The 18,331-nt window shown below is 44.2% G+C and overlaps 1 protein-coding gene across 1 annotated transcript in view; it reads left to right on the top strand.

Annotated features, from left to right (window-relative positions):
* The window catches only part of LOC134608269 (ranBP-type and C3HC4-type zinc finger-containing protein 1-like), an 85,189-nt gene that overhangs the window by 55,514 nt on the left and 11,344 nt on the right, over positions 1–18,331 (top strand). Inside the window, exons 9-10 of the mRNA XM_063450962.1 lie at positions 194–354; positions 2,238–2,349. Coding sequence (XP_063307032.1) covers positions 194–354; positions 2,238–2,349 — 273 coding nt within the window. The remainder of the gene's footprint in view (positions 1–193; positions 355–2,237; positions 2,350–18,331) is intronic.

The raw sequence follows: 18,331 nt of genomic DNA, 5'->3' as shown, positions 1-18,331 counted from the left end.
CCTAGTAGCACTGACCCCTGTATGCTCTATGACACCGTGCCTAGTAGCACTGACCCCTGTATACTCTATGACACCATGTCTAGTCGCACTGACCCCTGTATGCCAAGCTATGCTTTTGCTAATGGACATAGAGCTGTCCCTTAAGTTCTCTAGACACCATGTTAGTAATGCCATGTGTTGTGTTTCCTTTTAGGCGCTGGAAGAGGAGAGACAGCAGAACTTTATGCATCTCCTGCAGTTGGATAACGAGGTTCTCATCCCAAACCAAGAATCCATTGAGTGTAAGATCTGCTTTACAGATGTGCCGGCCGGGGCTGGGGTCCTCCTGCGGGAATGTCTTCATAGCTTCTGCAGGTATGTTTTATACATGTAATCATGATTTCCACCTAAACAAAATATGATAACGCGTATTGGTCTGTTACATCTTACTATGTATAGCTCAGAGAGGACGAGAGAGAGCGTGATATGATAACACGTATCAGACTGTTAGCTCTTACTATGTATAGCTCAGAGAGGACGAGAGAGCGCGATATGATAACACGTATCAGACTGTTAGCTCTTACTATGTATAGCTCAGAGAGGACGAGAGAGAGCGCGATATGATAACTCGTATCAGACTGTTAGCTCTTACTATGTATAGCTCAGAGAGGACGAGAGAGAGCGCGATATGATAACTCGTATCAGACTGTTAGCTCTTACTATGTATAGCTCAGAGAGGACGAGAGAGAGCGCGATATGATAACTCGTATCAGACTGTTAGCTCTTACTATGTATAGCTCAGAGAGGACGAGAGAGAGCGCGATATGATAACACGTATCAGACTGTTCGCTCTTACTATGTATAGCTCAGAGAGGACGAGAGAGCGTGATATGATAACTTGTATCAGACTGTTAGCTCTTACTATGTATAGCTCAGAGAGGACGAGAGAGAGCGCGATATGATAACACGTATCAGACTGTTAGCTCTTACTATGTATAGCTCAGAGAGGACGAGAGAGAGCGTGATATGATAACTCGTATCAGACTGTTAGCTCTTACTATGTATAGCTCAGAGAGGACGAGAGAGAGCGCGATATGATAACACGTATCAGACTGTTAGCTCTTACTATGTATAGCTCAGAGAGGACAAGAGAGAGCGCGATATGATAACACGTATCAGACTGTTAGCTCTTACTATGTATAGCTCAGAGAGGACGAGAGAGCGCGATATGATAACTCGTATCAGACTGTTAGCTCTTACTATGTATAGCTCAGAGAGGACGAGAGAGCGCGATATGATAACACGTATCAGACTGTTAGCTCTTACTATGTATAGCTCAGAGAGGACGAGAGAGAGCGTGATATGATAACACGTATCAGACTGTTAGCTCTTACTATGTATAGCTCAGAGAGGACAAGAGAGAGCGCGATATGATAACACGTATCAGACTGTTAGCTCTTACTATGTATAGCTCAGAGAGGACGAGAGAGAGCGCGATATGATAACTTGTATCAGACTGTTAGCTCTTACTATGTATAGCTCAGAGAGGACGAGAGAGAGCGCGATATGATAACACGTATCAGACTGTTAGCTCTTACTATGTATAGCTCAGAGAGGACGAGAGAGAGCGTGATATGATAACTCGTATCAGACTGTTAGCTCTTACTATGTATAGCTCAGAGAGGACGAGAGAGAGCGCGATATGAAAACACGTATCAGACTGTTAGCTCTGACTATGTATAGCTCAGAGAGGACGAGAGAGAGCGTGATATGATAACACGTATCAGACTGTTAGCTCTTACTATGTATAGCTCAGAGAGGACGAGAGAGAGCGCGATATGATAACTCGTATCAGACTGTTAGCTCTTACTATGTATAGCTCAGAGAGGACGAGAGAGAGCGCGATATGATAACACGTATTAGACTGTTAGCTCTTACTATGTATAGCTCAGAGAGGACGAGAGAGCGCGATATGATAACACGTATCAGACTGTTCGTTCTTACTATGTATAGCTCAGAGAGGACGAGAGAGAGCGCGATATAACACGTATCAGACTGTTCGCTCTTACTATGTATAGCTCAGAGAGGACGAGAGAGCGTGATATGATAACACGTATCAGAATGTTAGCTCTTATTATGTATAGCTCAGAGAGGACGAGAGAGAGAGCATGATATAACACGTATCAGACTGTAATATCTGTATCTTGGAAGGGAGAAGAGAAGACTGGAGGGCTTGAATTGTCTCTTTCTTTTGGCAGACTCTGCTTGAGGCAGGTTGTGAATTGTTGTGAGGACCCCGAGGTTTCATGCCCGTTTCGAGATGACCTGTACGCCTGTAACAGCAAGCTGCAGCAGCGAGAGATCCGAGCGGTGGGTAACGTGTCTTGTGAATTGCTTACACCAATTGGAAGGATGCTGCAGATTTAGCATTTGTATATGTTGAAAATAATACTATAAAATCCACGTGCAGAATGAGCCTGGAGGGGGAGCATCTGAAATACGTACGTGCATTAGTAATGCATTTCACGCATGATTTTATTGCGCTATTATAAATGCCAGTATGGCAATAATGCAGCAAAATAAGGAGTTAGTGCAGTTTAGGAAAATGTTGCAATTAGTACTAAAAATCGAATTATACCAAAGTTATAACTTTCACCAGACACCTTGAAAAAGGAAAAGAAAAAAAATCACACTGTGTAATATTCAGGAAAATTATAAATGTGAAAGGCTTGTGCAAACTAGTGAAAATGGCCAACATATTGTAAATGGATTAACAAGTCCTGAAGAATGCATGGAGTATATGCCTCCAATTGAGATATGAAATTCTAGCCAGTAATAACTGCCGGTCGGGTACCCACATCCACGTGATATTAATATTATAATATCCAGGAAAGACGATACATGGAACTGCTTATTATTAATATTGGAAGTTACTAATCTAACATAGAACAGACTTGCAGTACAAGAGATCGCAAAAACTATCTGAAATCTAAACAGACGGGAAAAGTATTTGTTTATGTTCTTCGTCATTGACAATTCCACCAGATTTTCCAGATATTTCCCTTTATGAAACCGAATAAATCTACAGGATAATTTACTAAAGACAGAATTTAAGGCCAGAGTAGCCAAACTGAAAGCCTAGCGGACTATGATAAGTTTCCAATTTGGCTACTTTGACCTTGACTTAGAAATTCACCTTGAATTATTCCTTTTTTTTTTAATTCTTTATTTTACTTTGTGCAGGGAATAACAATACGTTTGTCAATGCCACAACAGCATATTTAAAAGATAAAAACACAGTAGTTGTACATTTATGGCATGTGAGTATCGGCACAATTTTTAACTGTTTTATGTTATGAACAAGCTGTCATGTTAGCGATGTCTTTCTAGGTAGATTGTTGTAGGAGAATCATTAGACTATATAGCAAGGGTTCCAACATAAGGTAACAGTATGATTAGTTATAAGAAAGATTAACAATATACGTGTATCATTAGTATGGCTGACAGCATGTCATCTCTTATATATTAATGCCGCTAGACTAGCCACTGATGCATAGGAAGTGAGGTGTCTTAACGATAGTGATAAACTGCGAGATGTGTATGTAAAAGAAAAATTTAGCAAGTGATCATCATGTGTGTGGTACTCGCCAGTTAGGTAGCCTATGAGCCGCTGGGACACAGGGCAGTTAGGATTGCATGGTATAGGATGGTACTAAGGTAGTGTCCATTGATAACATTGGGGGCTCAGAGGTTAGGTGCTTAGTCCAATGCAGGGGCAGAGTATGCCATGCTTAGATTTATGTCCAGGGATGTCAGCTCATTTCACGTGTCCGCCAGGTTAAGTGTGTTCTGCAGGGTCGTCTGTGTCGGCGTCATTACCGGAGCCGGCTGGCAGGCGGTCCGGGTCTTTTCACCCGCTCATCCGATGCCCAGTCTGTGGAGGGGAGTGTAGTCGCATTGCCGCGGACTTGTGTCCTGTGATGTAGTGCTTTTCGGTAGGGTGTGAGGTTGTGCCTCGTGCGGATACTTCGTGGTATTTCGCCATGTGTTTCGCCATGTCGCTGGGTCTCGTGTGCTCAGTGGTCTCGCTCCGATAAGTGTAAGGCCAAGTGCCAGCATCCGAATGGGATGCCGCCGTTTCCCGCCCGTGTGCTCCCCGACTCTGTCTCTGTCTGGAAGCCATCCTGTGGGCTCTGTGGGTATCTGCCCAGGTGGCACCGGGTTGCCGGTCAGATTCATGCCGCCATTGACCTCATGGTTAGGTGGAGGGACCAGCCTTTAATATGGAGCTTTGTCCGCAAGCTGTTTCTTAGCCTGGCAAAGAACTCCAGTGTGTGCTTGGGTGGCTTAGGGGGGCAGAGCCAAACACCACCCTGGCCAAGTATTAGTTATCTAGTTACATAGGATGAAAAGAGACTTGCGTCCATCAAGTTCAGCCTTCCTCACATATGTTTTTGCTGTTGATCCAAAAGAAGACAAAAAATAACCCAGTCTAAAGCGCATACAATTTTGCAACAAACTAGGAAAACATTCCTTCTTGACCCCAAAATAGCAGTCAGATGTCTCCCTGGATCAAGCAGCTATTAGCCCACTAATTAGAAATTATATCCCTGTATGTTATGGTTTTGCAAGTATGTATCCAATTGCAGTTTAAACATCTGTATGGACTCTGAGAAAACCACCTCTTCAGGCAGATAATTCCATATCCTTATTGCTCTTACTGTAAAAAAAAACTTTTCTTTGCCTTAGATGAAATCACCTTTCTTCCAGCCTAAATGTGTGACCTTGTGTCCTATGTATAGCCCTGTTTATGAATAGATTTCCAGATAATGGTTTGTATTGGCCCCAAATGTATTTGTTTAATGTTATCATATCTCCTCTGAGGTGCCGTTTTTCCAAACTAAAGAGATTTAAATTTTTAAACATTTCTTCATAACTAAAATGCTCCATTCCTTTTATCAATTTTGTAGCTCGTATCTGCACTTTTTCTAGTGCCATGATATCCTTCTTTAGAACAGGTGCCCAAAATTGCACAGCATATTCAAGGTGTGGTCTTACCAGCGATTTATAAAGAGGCAAAATTATATTTTCATCCCGAGAATTTATGACCCTATTTATCCATGACAAAACCTTACTGGCCTTAGCAAATGCAGACTGACATTGCATATTGCTGCCTAATTTGTTGTCTATAACAATTCCCAAATCCTTATCGTGTGTGGTTCTCCCTAATTCACTACCATTTAGGGTGTAAGTTGCTTGTGCATAACTTTGCATTTCTCTACATTAAATTTAATCTGCCATTTTCGTGCCCAGTCCCTCAATCTATTCAAATCCCTCTGCAGCAATGCAATATCCTGCTCACATTTTATTACTTTACAAAGTTTTGTGTCATCTGCAAAAACAGAAACATAGCTTTCAATGCCTATTGCAAGATCATTTATAAATATGTTAGAACCGGTCCCAAAACAGAACCCTGAGGGACACCACTTACCACTTTTTGTCCAGCCTGAAAATGTACCATTAATGACAACTCATTGTACTCTATCCTTAAGCCACTGTTCTATCCAACAACAAGAACATTCATCTAGACCAATTTCTTTTAGTTTGAAGACTAACCTATTGTGAGGAACCGTATCAAATGCCTTGGCAAAATCCAAGTAGATCACATCCACTGCAACACCCTGATCTATACTTCTGCTTACTTCTTCGTAGAATGCAGTTAGGTTAGTTTGACATGACCAATGTTTCATATAACCATGCTGATTATTGCTAATAACAAAGTTCTTTTCCAATGAATTCCTGAATAGTATCCCTTAGTAGCAGTTCAAATATTTTCCCAGTCCAAGTTAAGCTCACAGGTCTATAATTTCCAGGCAAGGATTTTGAACCCATTTTAAATATAAGAACAACATCTGCCTTCCTCCAATCCTCCGGTACAAAAGAATCTTGAAAAATTAAATACAGAGGTTCACTTATTTCCCCACTTAGCTCCTTAAGTACTCGTGGGTGAATACCGTCAGGCCCCGGAGCTTTATTTACATTAATTTTCTTTAACAGCTGTAGCACCTTGTCGCAAGTCATCCAATCACAAGTTATCTGCAAGTTTTCTGCAGCAATAATTTGCATATCTCTTGCCATAGGATCCTCATTAATATACAGTCAGGTCCTTAAATATTGGGACATCGACACAATTCTAATCTTTTTGGCTCTATAAACCAACACAATGGGTTTGAAATGAAACAAACAAGATGTGCTTTAACTGCAGACTTTCAGCTTTAATTTGAGGGTATTTACATCCAAATCAGATGAACGGTGTAGGAATTACAACAGTTTTTATATGTGCCTTCCACTTTTTAAGGGACCAAAAGTAATGGGACAGATTAACAGTCATAAATCAAACTTTCACTTTTTTTTTTTTTTTTTAATTCTTTATTTTTGTTGTGCAGATATAGACATTTAACATTTTCTTCCCATGCCACAACAGCATTAGAAAGGTGAGTATAGACAGTTGGTCAATATGGCATACGGAGTAACAGCACATTTTTTCAACAGTATTAGGCCAGAGGAGTCGTGTCGCTAGGGGCGTTATAGGTTGAAACTAAATAAGAAAACTACAGCTGTAGTGGTAAGTATGGTGGATGCGTAGGGTACAGTCCTATTGGTAGTGCGGCTTGGTCAACTAAAAAATTAAACTCTGCAGTCCAGGTGAGAATTTAGAAGGTTAGGGCTAGGTAGAGGCTGTGCCCTGTGTGTTGTGTTATCTGAGGGGCCTAATGCTATTTGTCCTCCGATCTGGTTCCTGGCTTTGTGTCTGAGTTTCCGGTCGGGGGTCAGGGCGTGCAGGTCGGTGTGAGTGGGTGACTAAGTGCGTCTCCACTGTGAGTGGGGGGCCTAGGTAGGCTATAGCTCTAGGGGAGGTTCTCGCTTAAGCGAGTTCGCCTGCGCTATTACGGGTGTCTCTAACTGTGGTAGCGTGAGTCGTCCTATTAGTGTGGGTGAAACGCCCGTCAAAGGGAAACACCAAATCATAACATATAACATTCGTAAGATATAAAGCCATAAGTGGCATAAGCAGATTAAGTAACATAGGCTGCAAGGCAGTTCCGAACATAACGTGACAGAAAAAAAAAAAATACAGTAGCGGAAGATAAGCAGGAGAGTGTCCCGGTCATAGTGAGGTCCTATCAGGGAGCCCCAGAGGGCCTCATGTGGTTGCCGCCGCCGCCGCCGATTCTGCCGTGGGTCTTCGTGGGATGAACGTCCCAGGCGTGTGTGGGTCTGTTATTGGGTTGCGGTTGCGGCTGTGACAGGTAGTCTTGTGAGAGTCCCAAGTCTCGTAGGAGCGCGGTTGCATCGCTCAGGCTCTGGATAGAGTAAGCAGTCTCCCCGTGTGTTGCTTGGAGCATGCGAGGTGAGCGCCAGCGGTATCCGATGTTGCGATGGCGGAGCAATAGGGTAAGGGGTCTGAGTGACCGTCTCCAGGCCATGGTGCTGCCTGACAAGTCGCTGTAAAATTCCAGTGCCATGTTTTTGAACCTGTAGTTTGGCTTGCCCCTGAGTGCCTTCAGTATCGCCGTCTTATCCGCTCCATTGCGGAATTGGATGATCAGGTCGCTCGTGGCGGATGGAGGGGCTTTGGCCGGCTTGGGGATTCGGAAGAGACTGTCCAGTGGAGTGGCTTTGGCCTGTTTAGGCGGCAGTAAGTCACCCATCATCCTCCTGATTAGGTGCGGCAACTCCGTTTCGGGGACCGTATCGGGTACCCCCCTTATTTTCAGATTATTTCTGCGGCGTAGGTCTTCTTGGGCCGCAAAGCGGCGTTCGTGGGCCTGATTCTGCTTTTGGAGGTCCCGTACTGCCCCCTCCAGCGCCTGTATCCGCTGGGATTCTCTTTGGGCGTTTGATTCCATGTTCCACATGCGGTCTGTTAGGCCCTGTAGGCCCCCTTTTATCGTGGCTATGTCTGCCTGTAGGGTGGTCTGCAAATCCGCTAGGAGCCCCTTCAGTGCCGATATGGTGACCGGAGATGAGTCCAGGTCTGTTCGTTTTGGCTGGGGTTTCGTCGGTGTGGGTAGGAAGGTCTCGTCCTCCTCTGAGGCCAGGTCCTCCGAGAAATCGGAACAGCCGCCTGATAACGCGGCCATCTTGGGCCCAGTCGCGCCATGCGCCTGGCGCCATAGTTCGCCAATATCCATTCCCATATTGGGACGATCTGGTTTGGCTTTTTTAGTCTTACGCCCCATGCTGGTTTAACGTACGGGTGAGCTGTCCGGGCTCTCGATATCGCCAGTTATTGCCCGTGAAAAAGGCTTTTTTAGCCGTTTTGTGTCCGGAGCAGCAGAGGCTTGCGTCCGTTCGCTTTGGCAGTTAGGCTCCGCCCCCCCAAACTTTCACTTTTTAATACATGGTTGCAATTCCTTTGAAGTCAATTACAGCCTGAAGTCTGGAACGCATAGACATCACCAGACGCTGGGTTTCATCCCTGGTGATGCTCTGCCAGGCCTCTACTGCAACTTTCTTCAGTTCCTGCTTGTTCTTGGGGCATTTTCCCTTCAGTTTTGTCTTCATCAAGTGAAATTCATGCTCAATCGGATTCAGGTCAGATGATTGACTTGGCCATTGCATAACTTTCCTCTTCTTTCCCTTAAAAAAACTCTTTGGTTGCTTTTGCAGTATGCTTCGGGTCATTGTCAATCTGCACTGTGAAGCGCCGTCCAATGAGTTCTGAAGCATTTGGCTGAATATGAGCAGATAATATTGCCCGAAACACTTCAGAATTCATCCTGCTGCTTTTGTCAGCAGTCACATCATCAATAAATACAAGAGAACCAGTTCCATTGGCAGCCATACATGCCCACGCCATGACACTACCACCACCATGCTTCACTGATGAGGTGGGATGCTTTGGATCATGAGCAGTTCCTTTCCTTCTCCATACTCTTCTCTTCCCATCACTCTGGTACAAGTTGATCTTGGTCTCATCTGTCCGTAGGATGTTGTTCCAGAACTGTGAAGGCTTTTTTTTAGATGTTGTTTGGCAAACTGTTTTTGGGGCTCACCACTGGTTTACATCTTGTGGTGAACCCTCTGTATTCACTCTGGTGAAGTCTTCTCTTGATTGTTGACTTTGACATACATACACCTACCTCCTGGGGAGTGATCTGGCCAACTGTTGTGAATGGTGTTTTCTTCACCAGGAAAATAATTATTCGGTCATCCACCACAGTTGTTTTCCGGATCTTTTGGTGTTGCTGAGCTCACCGGTGCGTTCTTTCTTTTTAAGGATGTTCCAAACAGTTGATTTGGCCACACCTTATGTTTTTGCTATCTCTCTGATGGGTTTGTTTTGTTTTTTCAGCCTAATGATGGCTTGCTTCACTGATAGTGACAGCTCTTTGGATCTCATATTGAGAGTTGACAGCAACTGATTCCAAATGCAAATAGCACACTTGAAATGAGCTCTGGACCTTTTATCTGCTCCTTGTAAATGGGATAATGAGGGAATAACACACACCTGGCCATGGAACAGCTGAGCAGCCAATTGTCCCATTACTTTTGGTCGCTTAAAAAGTGGGAGGCACATATACAAACTGTTGTAATTCCTACACCGTTCACCTGATTTGGATGTAAATATCCTCAAATTAAAGCTGAAAGTCTGCAGTTAAAGCCCATCTTGTTCATTTCATTTCAAATCCATTGTGGTGGTGTATAGAGCCAAAAACATTAGAATTGTATCGATGTCCCAATATTTATGGACCTGACTGTATACTGAAGAAAAATAGTTATTTAACCCCTTAAGGACACATGACATGTGTGACATGTCATGATTCCCTTTTATTCCAGAAGTTTGGTCCTTAAGGGGTTAAACTTTCTGCCTTTTCCTGGTCTTCATTAGCTAACAGACCCATATCTGTTTCCAGTGTACCTACACTTTCATTTATTTTTATTTTTTTATTTATGTACTTGAAAAAAATTTTGGGGTTGTTTTTGCATTCTTTTGCTACCAATTTCTCATTTTCTAGTTTAGCCACTTTAATTGCCTTTTTGCAAGCATTATTGGCTTCCTTATATCTTATATAGGATGCCTCTGATTTGTCCGATTTAAATGCTTTAAATGCCCTTTTCTTATTTTTAATCTCTTGTTTTACTTCTCTACTAAGCCACATTGGTTTCAATTTGTTTCTTTTATATTTATTACCCAATGGTACATACTGTGAAATGTACCTTTCTGATATTTGTTTGAATAGTTTCCATTTATCCTCAGTGTTTTTATCAAGGAGTTTATGCCAGTCGATATGTTGTAGAGCTGCCCTAATCTTATTGAAATTGGCTTTTAAAAAAAAATAAAAAAATTATACGTTTTAGTATACCCCATGTGCTTTAGCTTTTTTGAGTTTATTTCAAAAGACACTATATTGTGATCACTATTTCCCAAGTGCTCCCCTACTTGAATGTTGGTTAAAAGATCAACATTGTTTGTTATAACAAGATCCAGACAAGCGTCCTTTCTAGTTGGTGCTTGTACCAGTTGTGACATGAAGGTGTCATTTAACAAGTTCAAAAACCAGATTCCCTTTGCTGAACTACTGGTCCCTCAATCCCAGTTTATGTCCGGGTAATTCAAATCTCCAATAATTAACGTGTTACCCCGATTTGCAGCTTTCCCAATTTGCTCTAACAGCTGTTCTTCCTCATTAATATTTACATTAGGTGGTTTATAACATATCCCAACCAATAACGTATTTCCCTTTGTTTGCCCCAAGCAGATATCTACCCATAAAGCTTCCACATTTTCCTCGTCACACTCCACATGCCTAAGATTTTACTTTAACTCGTGGTTGACAAACAAGCATCCCCCACCACCCTTCTTGTTTTTCCTATCCTTCCTAAATAACGTGTACCCATTAACTGCCCAGTCATGTGTCTCATCCCACCAGGTTTCTGTTATGCCTATTATATCATATTGTTTAGTGTATGCTATTGCCTCTGGTTCCCCCATTTTGTTATATAGACTCCTTGCGTTAGTAAGCATACCTTTAATATTACCATGAGTCATTTGTACTTTTTGTGAATTTATATCAATATTAAATACATCCTCTGTTCTGAGTTTTCCCCTCCCTCCATCTCCACCCCCGTTATACTAAGCCCATCTCCTTTCTATCCTATCTCTATTGTATAGATTGATTTGAACCCCCAGCAGACAGTTAGGTGCAATCCATCACGACTATACAGGTTGTACCCAAGCGCAAAATCGTCCCCCGGTGCTCTAAAAACCCCAAACCCTCTTTCCTCCACCAAGACTTCAGCCACGCATTGACCTCTCTAATCTCCCGCTGCCTTTCTGCTGTAGCGCGCGGCACAGGTTATATTTCTGAAAATATTACCTTGCAGGTCCTTTTCTTTAGCTTACTTCCTAGTTCCCTGAACTCATTCTTTAGGACCTTCTGTTTTCCTCTGACTTTGTCATCGGTACCAATATGGACCATGACAGCTGGGTCATCCCCAGCCCCTCCCAATAATCCCTCCACTCTGTCGGCAACATGCCGGACCCAAGCACCCGGGAGACAGCAAACTGTCTACTTGAGACGATCAGAGTGGCAGATTTCCCCTACCACCACAACCTGTCTAGACTTCCTTACCCTCTCAACCCCACCCGTACTCAGGGCCGCCATCAGGGCATGACAACCATGATGGTTGTCATGGGCCCGGTGGTCCTGGGGGGCCCGAGCCCTACATTCATTATGTGCACATATATATATATATATATAGCTAGCGATTTTCGCTATATACATGTGCACAGAGGGCACCCTGCTACCTGTACATTGCAGAGGGGGGCCCAGCAGCACACTCTGTCCTCCTTTCCAGCTGCTCTCTGTCTAACTTTCCTGCACCCTGCGGCCGCCAGAGCATTGCCACAGGTTATTATGGCAACACTCCGCACAGCACGCAGGCCTGTCTCGCGAGAGTTAGTCAGAGAGGAGCTGGAAAGGAAGACAATGTGTGCTGCTGGGCCCCCTCTTCAATGTACCATGGCTGGCTCCCTCCACCATGCCACTGGACCAACAGGGAATGCAATCTCCCCCCTCCCTGGCACGGTAAGAACCAGGGAGGGGGGAATAAAATTGAAATATACACACACAAAAAAATACTCCCCTCCCCCTATTTTACACACACACTGAATACTTACAAGCACACTCTGCACTACACACACACTACATTCACTAAACGCACTCTGCACTACACATACACTACATTCACTAAACAAACTCTGCACTCACTACAAACACTACATTTACTAAACACATTCTGCACTACACACATACACACACTACATTCACTAAACACACTTTGCTCTACACACACACACACACACTACATTCATTAAACAAACTTTGCTCTACACACACACACACACACTACATTCATTAAACAAACTTTGCTCTACACACACACTACATTCACTATACACATTTTGCTCTACACACATTACATTCACTAAACACATTCTGCACTACACATACACACACTACATTCACTATACACATTTTGCTCTACACACATTACATTCACTAAACACATTCTGCACTACACATACTCACACTACATTCACTATGCACTCTCTGCACTCACTACAAACACTACATTCACTAAACACACACTACATTCACTAAACACACTACATTCACTAAACACACGTTGCACTACACACACATTACATTCACTAAACACACTTTGCACTACACACACACTACATTCACTAAACACACTTTGCACTGCACACACATAATACATTCACTATACACACGTTTCACTCACTACACACTACATTTACTAAACATGCTCGATACTACACACACACACATTACATTCACTAAACACACTTTGCACTAATCACAAACACACACACACACTGCATTCACTATACACACTTTGCACTCACTACAAACACATTACATGCTCTATACACAACTACATTCACTATACACACTACATTCACTACAAAAACACACACTCTTCATTCACTATACACAACTACATTCACTACACACACACTCTGCATTGCATCTAATGCATGCATACAAACATTATATACATTACACAAAACATACAACCTGCATCCACTATACACACCGAATCCATGACACACATACTGCACTGCATCCATGACACACATACCACATCCACTACACACATTCTACATCCACTATACACACTGCATCCATGACACACATTCTACATCCTCTATACACACACACACACTTCATCCTTGTGGGCAGACTCGGGGCTGGCCCCTGGGGCCCAGATCTTGATCTGTGTCAGGGGCCCTAAAATTTCTGATGGCAGCCCTGCCCGTACTAGTGTGGTGGAATCTCGGTAAAAATAAATTTAGTAGGCCGAGATTACCACGTGGCATGTGTACGTGCATATGCTGACGTATCGATCAGTTGGTTGCACGAGGCAAGATATGATCAGTAGTGTACGGAGCATGTGCAAGAATACAGGATGTAGTATTCCCCCTCCTCCATTGTGCTGGACAAGCCATGCGGTCAAGCAGGAAGTTAATTCTTATTTGTATTGATTGGTCAAGAGAATGTGCGGGTGGAGCTTAATATGGGAGGAGTTATGTCCCTTTATAAGGAGCCTGCACTATTGTCCGGGGCTCAGAACTTGTGGTATTTTGGTGACGCTAGTCCCTCTGAGTCCCGATCGGTGATCCAATAAAGAATCTCTTCCTTCCTGAAGAAACCTGTGTCCATCTCTCTGTGCTTCGCTTCCGTCAGTTTCTCCGGTATCATTTGGTGCATTGGCCGGGAAGCTCATCGTTCAACGGTAGCTGAGAGGCAGAGGCGTGAGACGGTCTATCTTTGCCCACGTTCTCTACGGCTGCACCCCTGAACTTCTGCGTGGACCTCCCTTCGTCTCGGCGCCACTGGTCTGTTGTCCAGGAGATCATCGGCCTCTACGTGAGAAGTGCTGGGGTGTCCCCGTCGATGAGTGTGAACTCAGGTTCAGGAACGAGGAGGTAAGACAACTGCTGTTTTAGACGGCAGGACCCACTAGGGGTATACCGATTGTGCGGTAGGCCCAAAGGGGTTTGAATCTGTGTATCTGCCCCCTCTGTCGGAGGGAAGGAGCGAAGGCGCACCGCTCGATCGAACGCTCTTTAGTCAGACCGTTTGATTTTGTTAGTCAGGCGGGGTCCTGGTGTAAATAGCCCTAGCCGGACACCGGTGTCTTGTCTAGACTAGCGTTCTAGGGTGTATATTACGTTCGCTAGGTCGGAGGGACCGGGAGACTAAGCGGCGCCTGTGTAAATTCGGTTCGCTAGCTCTCAACCTATCTGGGCTAAGTGGGAAGGCGTGTAAATTTGGAACCCACTAGACTTTTGATAGTGCGACTAAGAGGCGCCTGTGTAAATTCGGTTCTCTAGCTCGCTATATGTGGTGATTGGGCAGTGTGGCTAACCAAAACGGGTGTATATAGTTCTAGGTAGTCCATCAAGGTACTGGCCAATAGTTTAGTTGGGAATTGTAAATGTGATAAAGATTGTTTAGTAAAGTGTATATCTTGTTAGATAGCGCGAGCTCAGCCGTCTAGCGAGAGTGTTAATAGTGTGTTGCTGTATTATACTGCACGGTACCATAACCCTGTATATTTACTGACACTGTATATAAGTACTAATCATTGTCGTCCATTGCATGTTTAACACCATAACCACTAATAATTGTATTGTGACCTTAACTTGTGCTTTGACCTATGCTAACCGTACTGTAACCGCTATTTGTAAAAGACGATGTTACTGGGGTGTGTTATAGACGGGTAATTCGTATATAGAGAATTATAGCGTGGGTGACTGTAAAGGGCATAATATTGATTATCTAGTGACTGGTGTAACAGCTGTGTGTGTACGGGAATTCCCTGAGTGTTTATTGTTATTGTGTACGTTTCACTTGGTAACCGTACCACGTGGTGCTGTTGCCAGAGGAAACGGGTGTGACTGTTGAATAGTACGCGTGTATAGTATTCATTGTCGACGACGTTCCATTGTTAAGTATGGGTGCGTCGCAGTCAACGATTCCGGATCCCTTAGGTTGTATGGTGAAGAATTTTAAAAAGGGATTCAAAACTTGTGATTTTGGGGTTAAAATGTCTCCTGTACGTTTGGTCACTTTGTGTACTAGGGAGTGGCCTACTTTGGTTGCGGCATGGCCGCCACGTGGCAGTTTGGATCCAACTCTGGTACAGCGCGTACACGTGGCTGTATCGGGTAGGCCTGAACTTTACGGCCAGTTTCCTTATATTGATTGTTGGAGACAGGCCGTAAATGACTCGCCAAAATGGCTCCAGACATGCCACGAGGAGCAATGTCGCCTCATGGTAGCTAGGACTTGTTTGTCCACTAGGACTGGTGTTAGGCCCATTTTGGACACGCCCCCTGAGTCCGAGATCCCTTTACCGCCCCCTTACTTTCCGTTAAGAGGAAGTGACGCAAATGCAGGAAGTCCTGCAACCCTCCCCTCATTACCCTCATCCACTTCCGCTTCCTCCTCCAGTACAGGATCCACCCCCCCTCGTACTAAATCTCCCCTTCCGGAATCAGAACCAACCCCCATTAAAAACGAATATCCTGATTTGGCGCCACTTCAGACTTCCGGTCAAGCTTCATCTAGCTCGGCTCGAAGTGTTTTATTTACAACCTTTTCCCAAAACCAAGCTCCCACATCCCCATACCCTATTTCTCCCCGACTGGAACCTATGACTGACGCCCCTCCACGTAGCCCCATACAGACCCGACAGTTGACCGGTGCCCAACAATTAAAACACTATCAGATGCCTCTTCGTCTGAATCCTGGGCCAGCCTACATCGATGCCGCAGGCCAAATGGCACATGCTGACCCAGTCTTTGTATATGTCCCATTCACGACAACCGATCTCTTAAATTGGAAGACCCACAATTCCTCGTATACTGAGAAACCACAAGCTATGACTGATCTGTTCACCTCAATAGTACAGACACATAACCCGACATGGGCTGATTGCCAGCAGTTATTAATGACTTTATTCAACAATGAGGAAAGGACAAGAATTAATCAAGCGGCCATTAAAGCACTAGAGGATAAAGCCCGTACTTTAAACCAAGCCAATCCATCAGCATGGGCCGCAACACATTATCCCAACACCGATCCCGATTGGAATGTAAATGGTGCTGATATGGTTCAACTCAGAGCCTATAGAGACGCTATAATTGCTGGCATGAAAGCCGGAGGAAAGAAAGCTATTAACATGTCGAAGACAGTTGAGGTGATTCAGAAAAGCGATGAAGCGCCCAGTGTCTTTTATGACCGATTATTGGAGGCATACCGCTTGTATACCCCCTTTAATCCGGAAGACGCAGATAATTCCCGAATGGTGAACTCCGCCTTTGTCAGCCAAGCTTACGGAGATATTAAGCGCAAGCTACAAAAGTTAGAAGGGTTTGCAGGTATGTCAATCACCCAACTAATGGAGGTAGCGAATAAGGTTTATATGAATAGGGAAAAAGAAAGTAAGAAAGAGGAAGAGCGCAAGATGCGTAAAAAGGCTGATATGCTAGCGGTAGCGATCGCAGGCGTAGATAGACGGGGCCCAGATAGAGGCGATAGTAGATGGAATAGGGAGCCTTTGAGTAGGAATCAATGCGCGTATTGCAAGGAAGAAGGGCATTGGAGGAACGAATGTCCACAAAGAGAGCAGTACGAGAGAGACCAACCCAGGGCAGGCTACGGAAACTTTAGAGGCAGAGCGAGAGGTAGAGGAGGCCCCGGAGGGAGTAATGGTAATAGAGGGAGTAATGGGAATAGAGGAAGTGTTAGGGAAGACAGGTATATTCCAACAGCGCAAAGGTCCCGCGATAGAGAAGGTAGGGACTTTGTGGGATTGGCTGACACGGTCATGGAGGACTATTGATACCGACCGGGCTCCATCCCCCTTGGTCGAGCGGAGCCTATGGTCGATGTATCAATAGGGGGAAAAAGGAGTGCGTTCATGATCGACACTGGTGCTGAACATTCAGTGGTGACTAATCTAGTTGCTCCTCCATCTGGAAGGACTATTACTGTGATAGGAGCAACTGGAAGAAGTGCTGAAAAACCGGTTCTTAAAAGTCGACTCTGTACATTGGGAGGCCACGTAGTAAAACATCAATTCCTTTATATGCCTGAATGTCCAGTCCAATTGCTGGGACGTGATATGCTATCAAAATTACAAGCGCAGATTACGTTCCTACCAAATGGAACAACATCTTTAAAGTTTAATGGACCTTCAGGTATCATGACATTATCCGTACCAAAGGAAGAAGAGTGGCGACTTTATACAGTGTTGACTAGCCAAAACCCTAGGAGTGATGAGACATTATTTAACATACCAGGAGTTTGGGCAGAGAACAACCCACCAGGACTGGCCCGCAATATTCCACCTATAAAAATTGAACTAAAACTTGGGGTTTATCCAGTGAGCCTAAGACAATACCACATCCCGCAGAAGGCTAAGAAGAACATCCAATCCTATCTGGATAAGTTCATACGCGATAAAAGTAGCCGAAGTGACTCCGTGGATACATCACTCCAGGGTTAAACCAGCAGCAGTCGATTCTTGGCAAGTTACAGCAGATCCAGAGAATCCCTGCAAGATCCGGTTAAAACGCACGACTCAGTCGGAGTAACGAGGAATTATTGTGGATTACAAATTTTATTATTTTTGGGATTTGGTGCGTGAGTGAGAAGGCCATAATAAAGCCTGTCCGCCCACCGACGTATAGTTTATAAGCCAGGGAAAGTCTCGAAGGGACTCCTGTGAAGACGAGCAGAACTCCATTCCCTGCAGCCCTTACATCCTGGAAGCTGAGGTGCCTTCGCACGGACGAAGACTGAGGATGACGGCGAAAGATGTGTTTTTGATAGTGTTTATTTGTGTGTGTTTTTATATTCAGGAAGGTAGAGGTACCGACACTCCTAGCTGTGAGGTATGCATTAAGACTACGAGAACAGGTAACCATATTTCCCAAACCCTAATTTGGCATTCACAATACGAGTGTAAAGGAGATGTATCGAGATGTAGATACCTAAATATAGATTATAGTGTGTGCCATTTAGGAGTAGGAGAACCTAAGTGCTTCAGTCCGGAGTATCAACCTCGTACAATTTGGTTGACTCTCAGGAATGGAGATCCTCAGGGGACCCTAATTAATAAAACGGTGTTAGAATCCGTACATTCTTCGGGTGTTCTGCTATTTGATGCGTGTAAAGCGATATCGAGTGGTAGAAAGCCGTGGAATGTATGTGGGGATCTTAGATGGGAGAGGACGTATGGGTCT

The sequence above is a fragment of the Pelobates fuscus genome, chromosome 4, assembly GCF_036172605.1.
Source record: "Pelobates fuscus isolate aPelFus1 chromosome 4, aPelFus1.pri, whole genome shotgun sequence".
NCBI classification, from domain to species: domain Eukaryota; kingdom Metazoa; phylum Chordata; class Amphibia; order Anura; family Pelobatidae; genus Pelobates; species Pelobates fuscus.
Note: the sequence above shows the minus strand (reverse complement) of the source record. Positions and strands in the feature narration are given on the sequence as shown.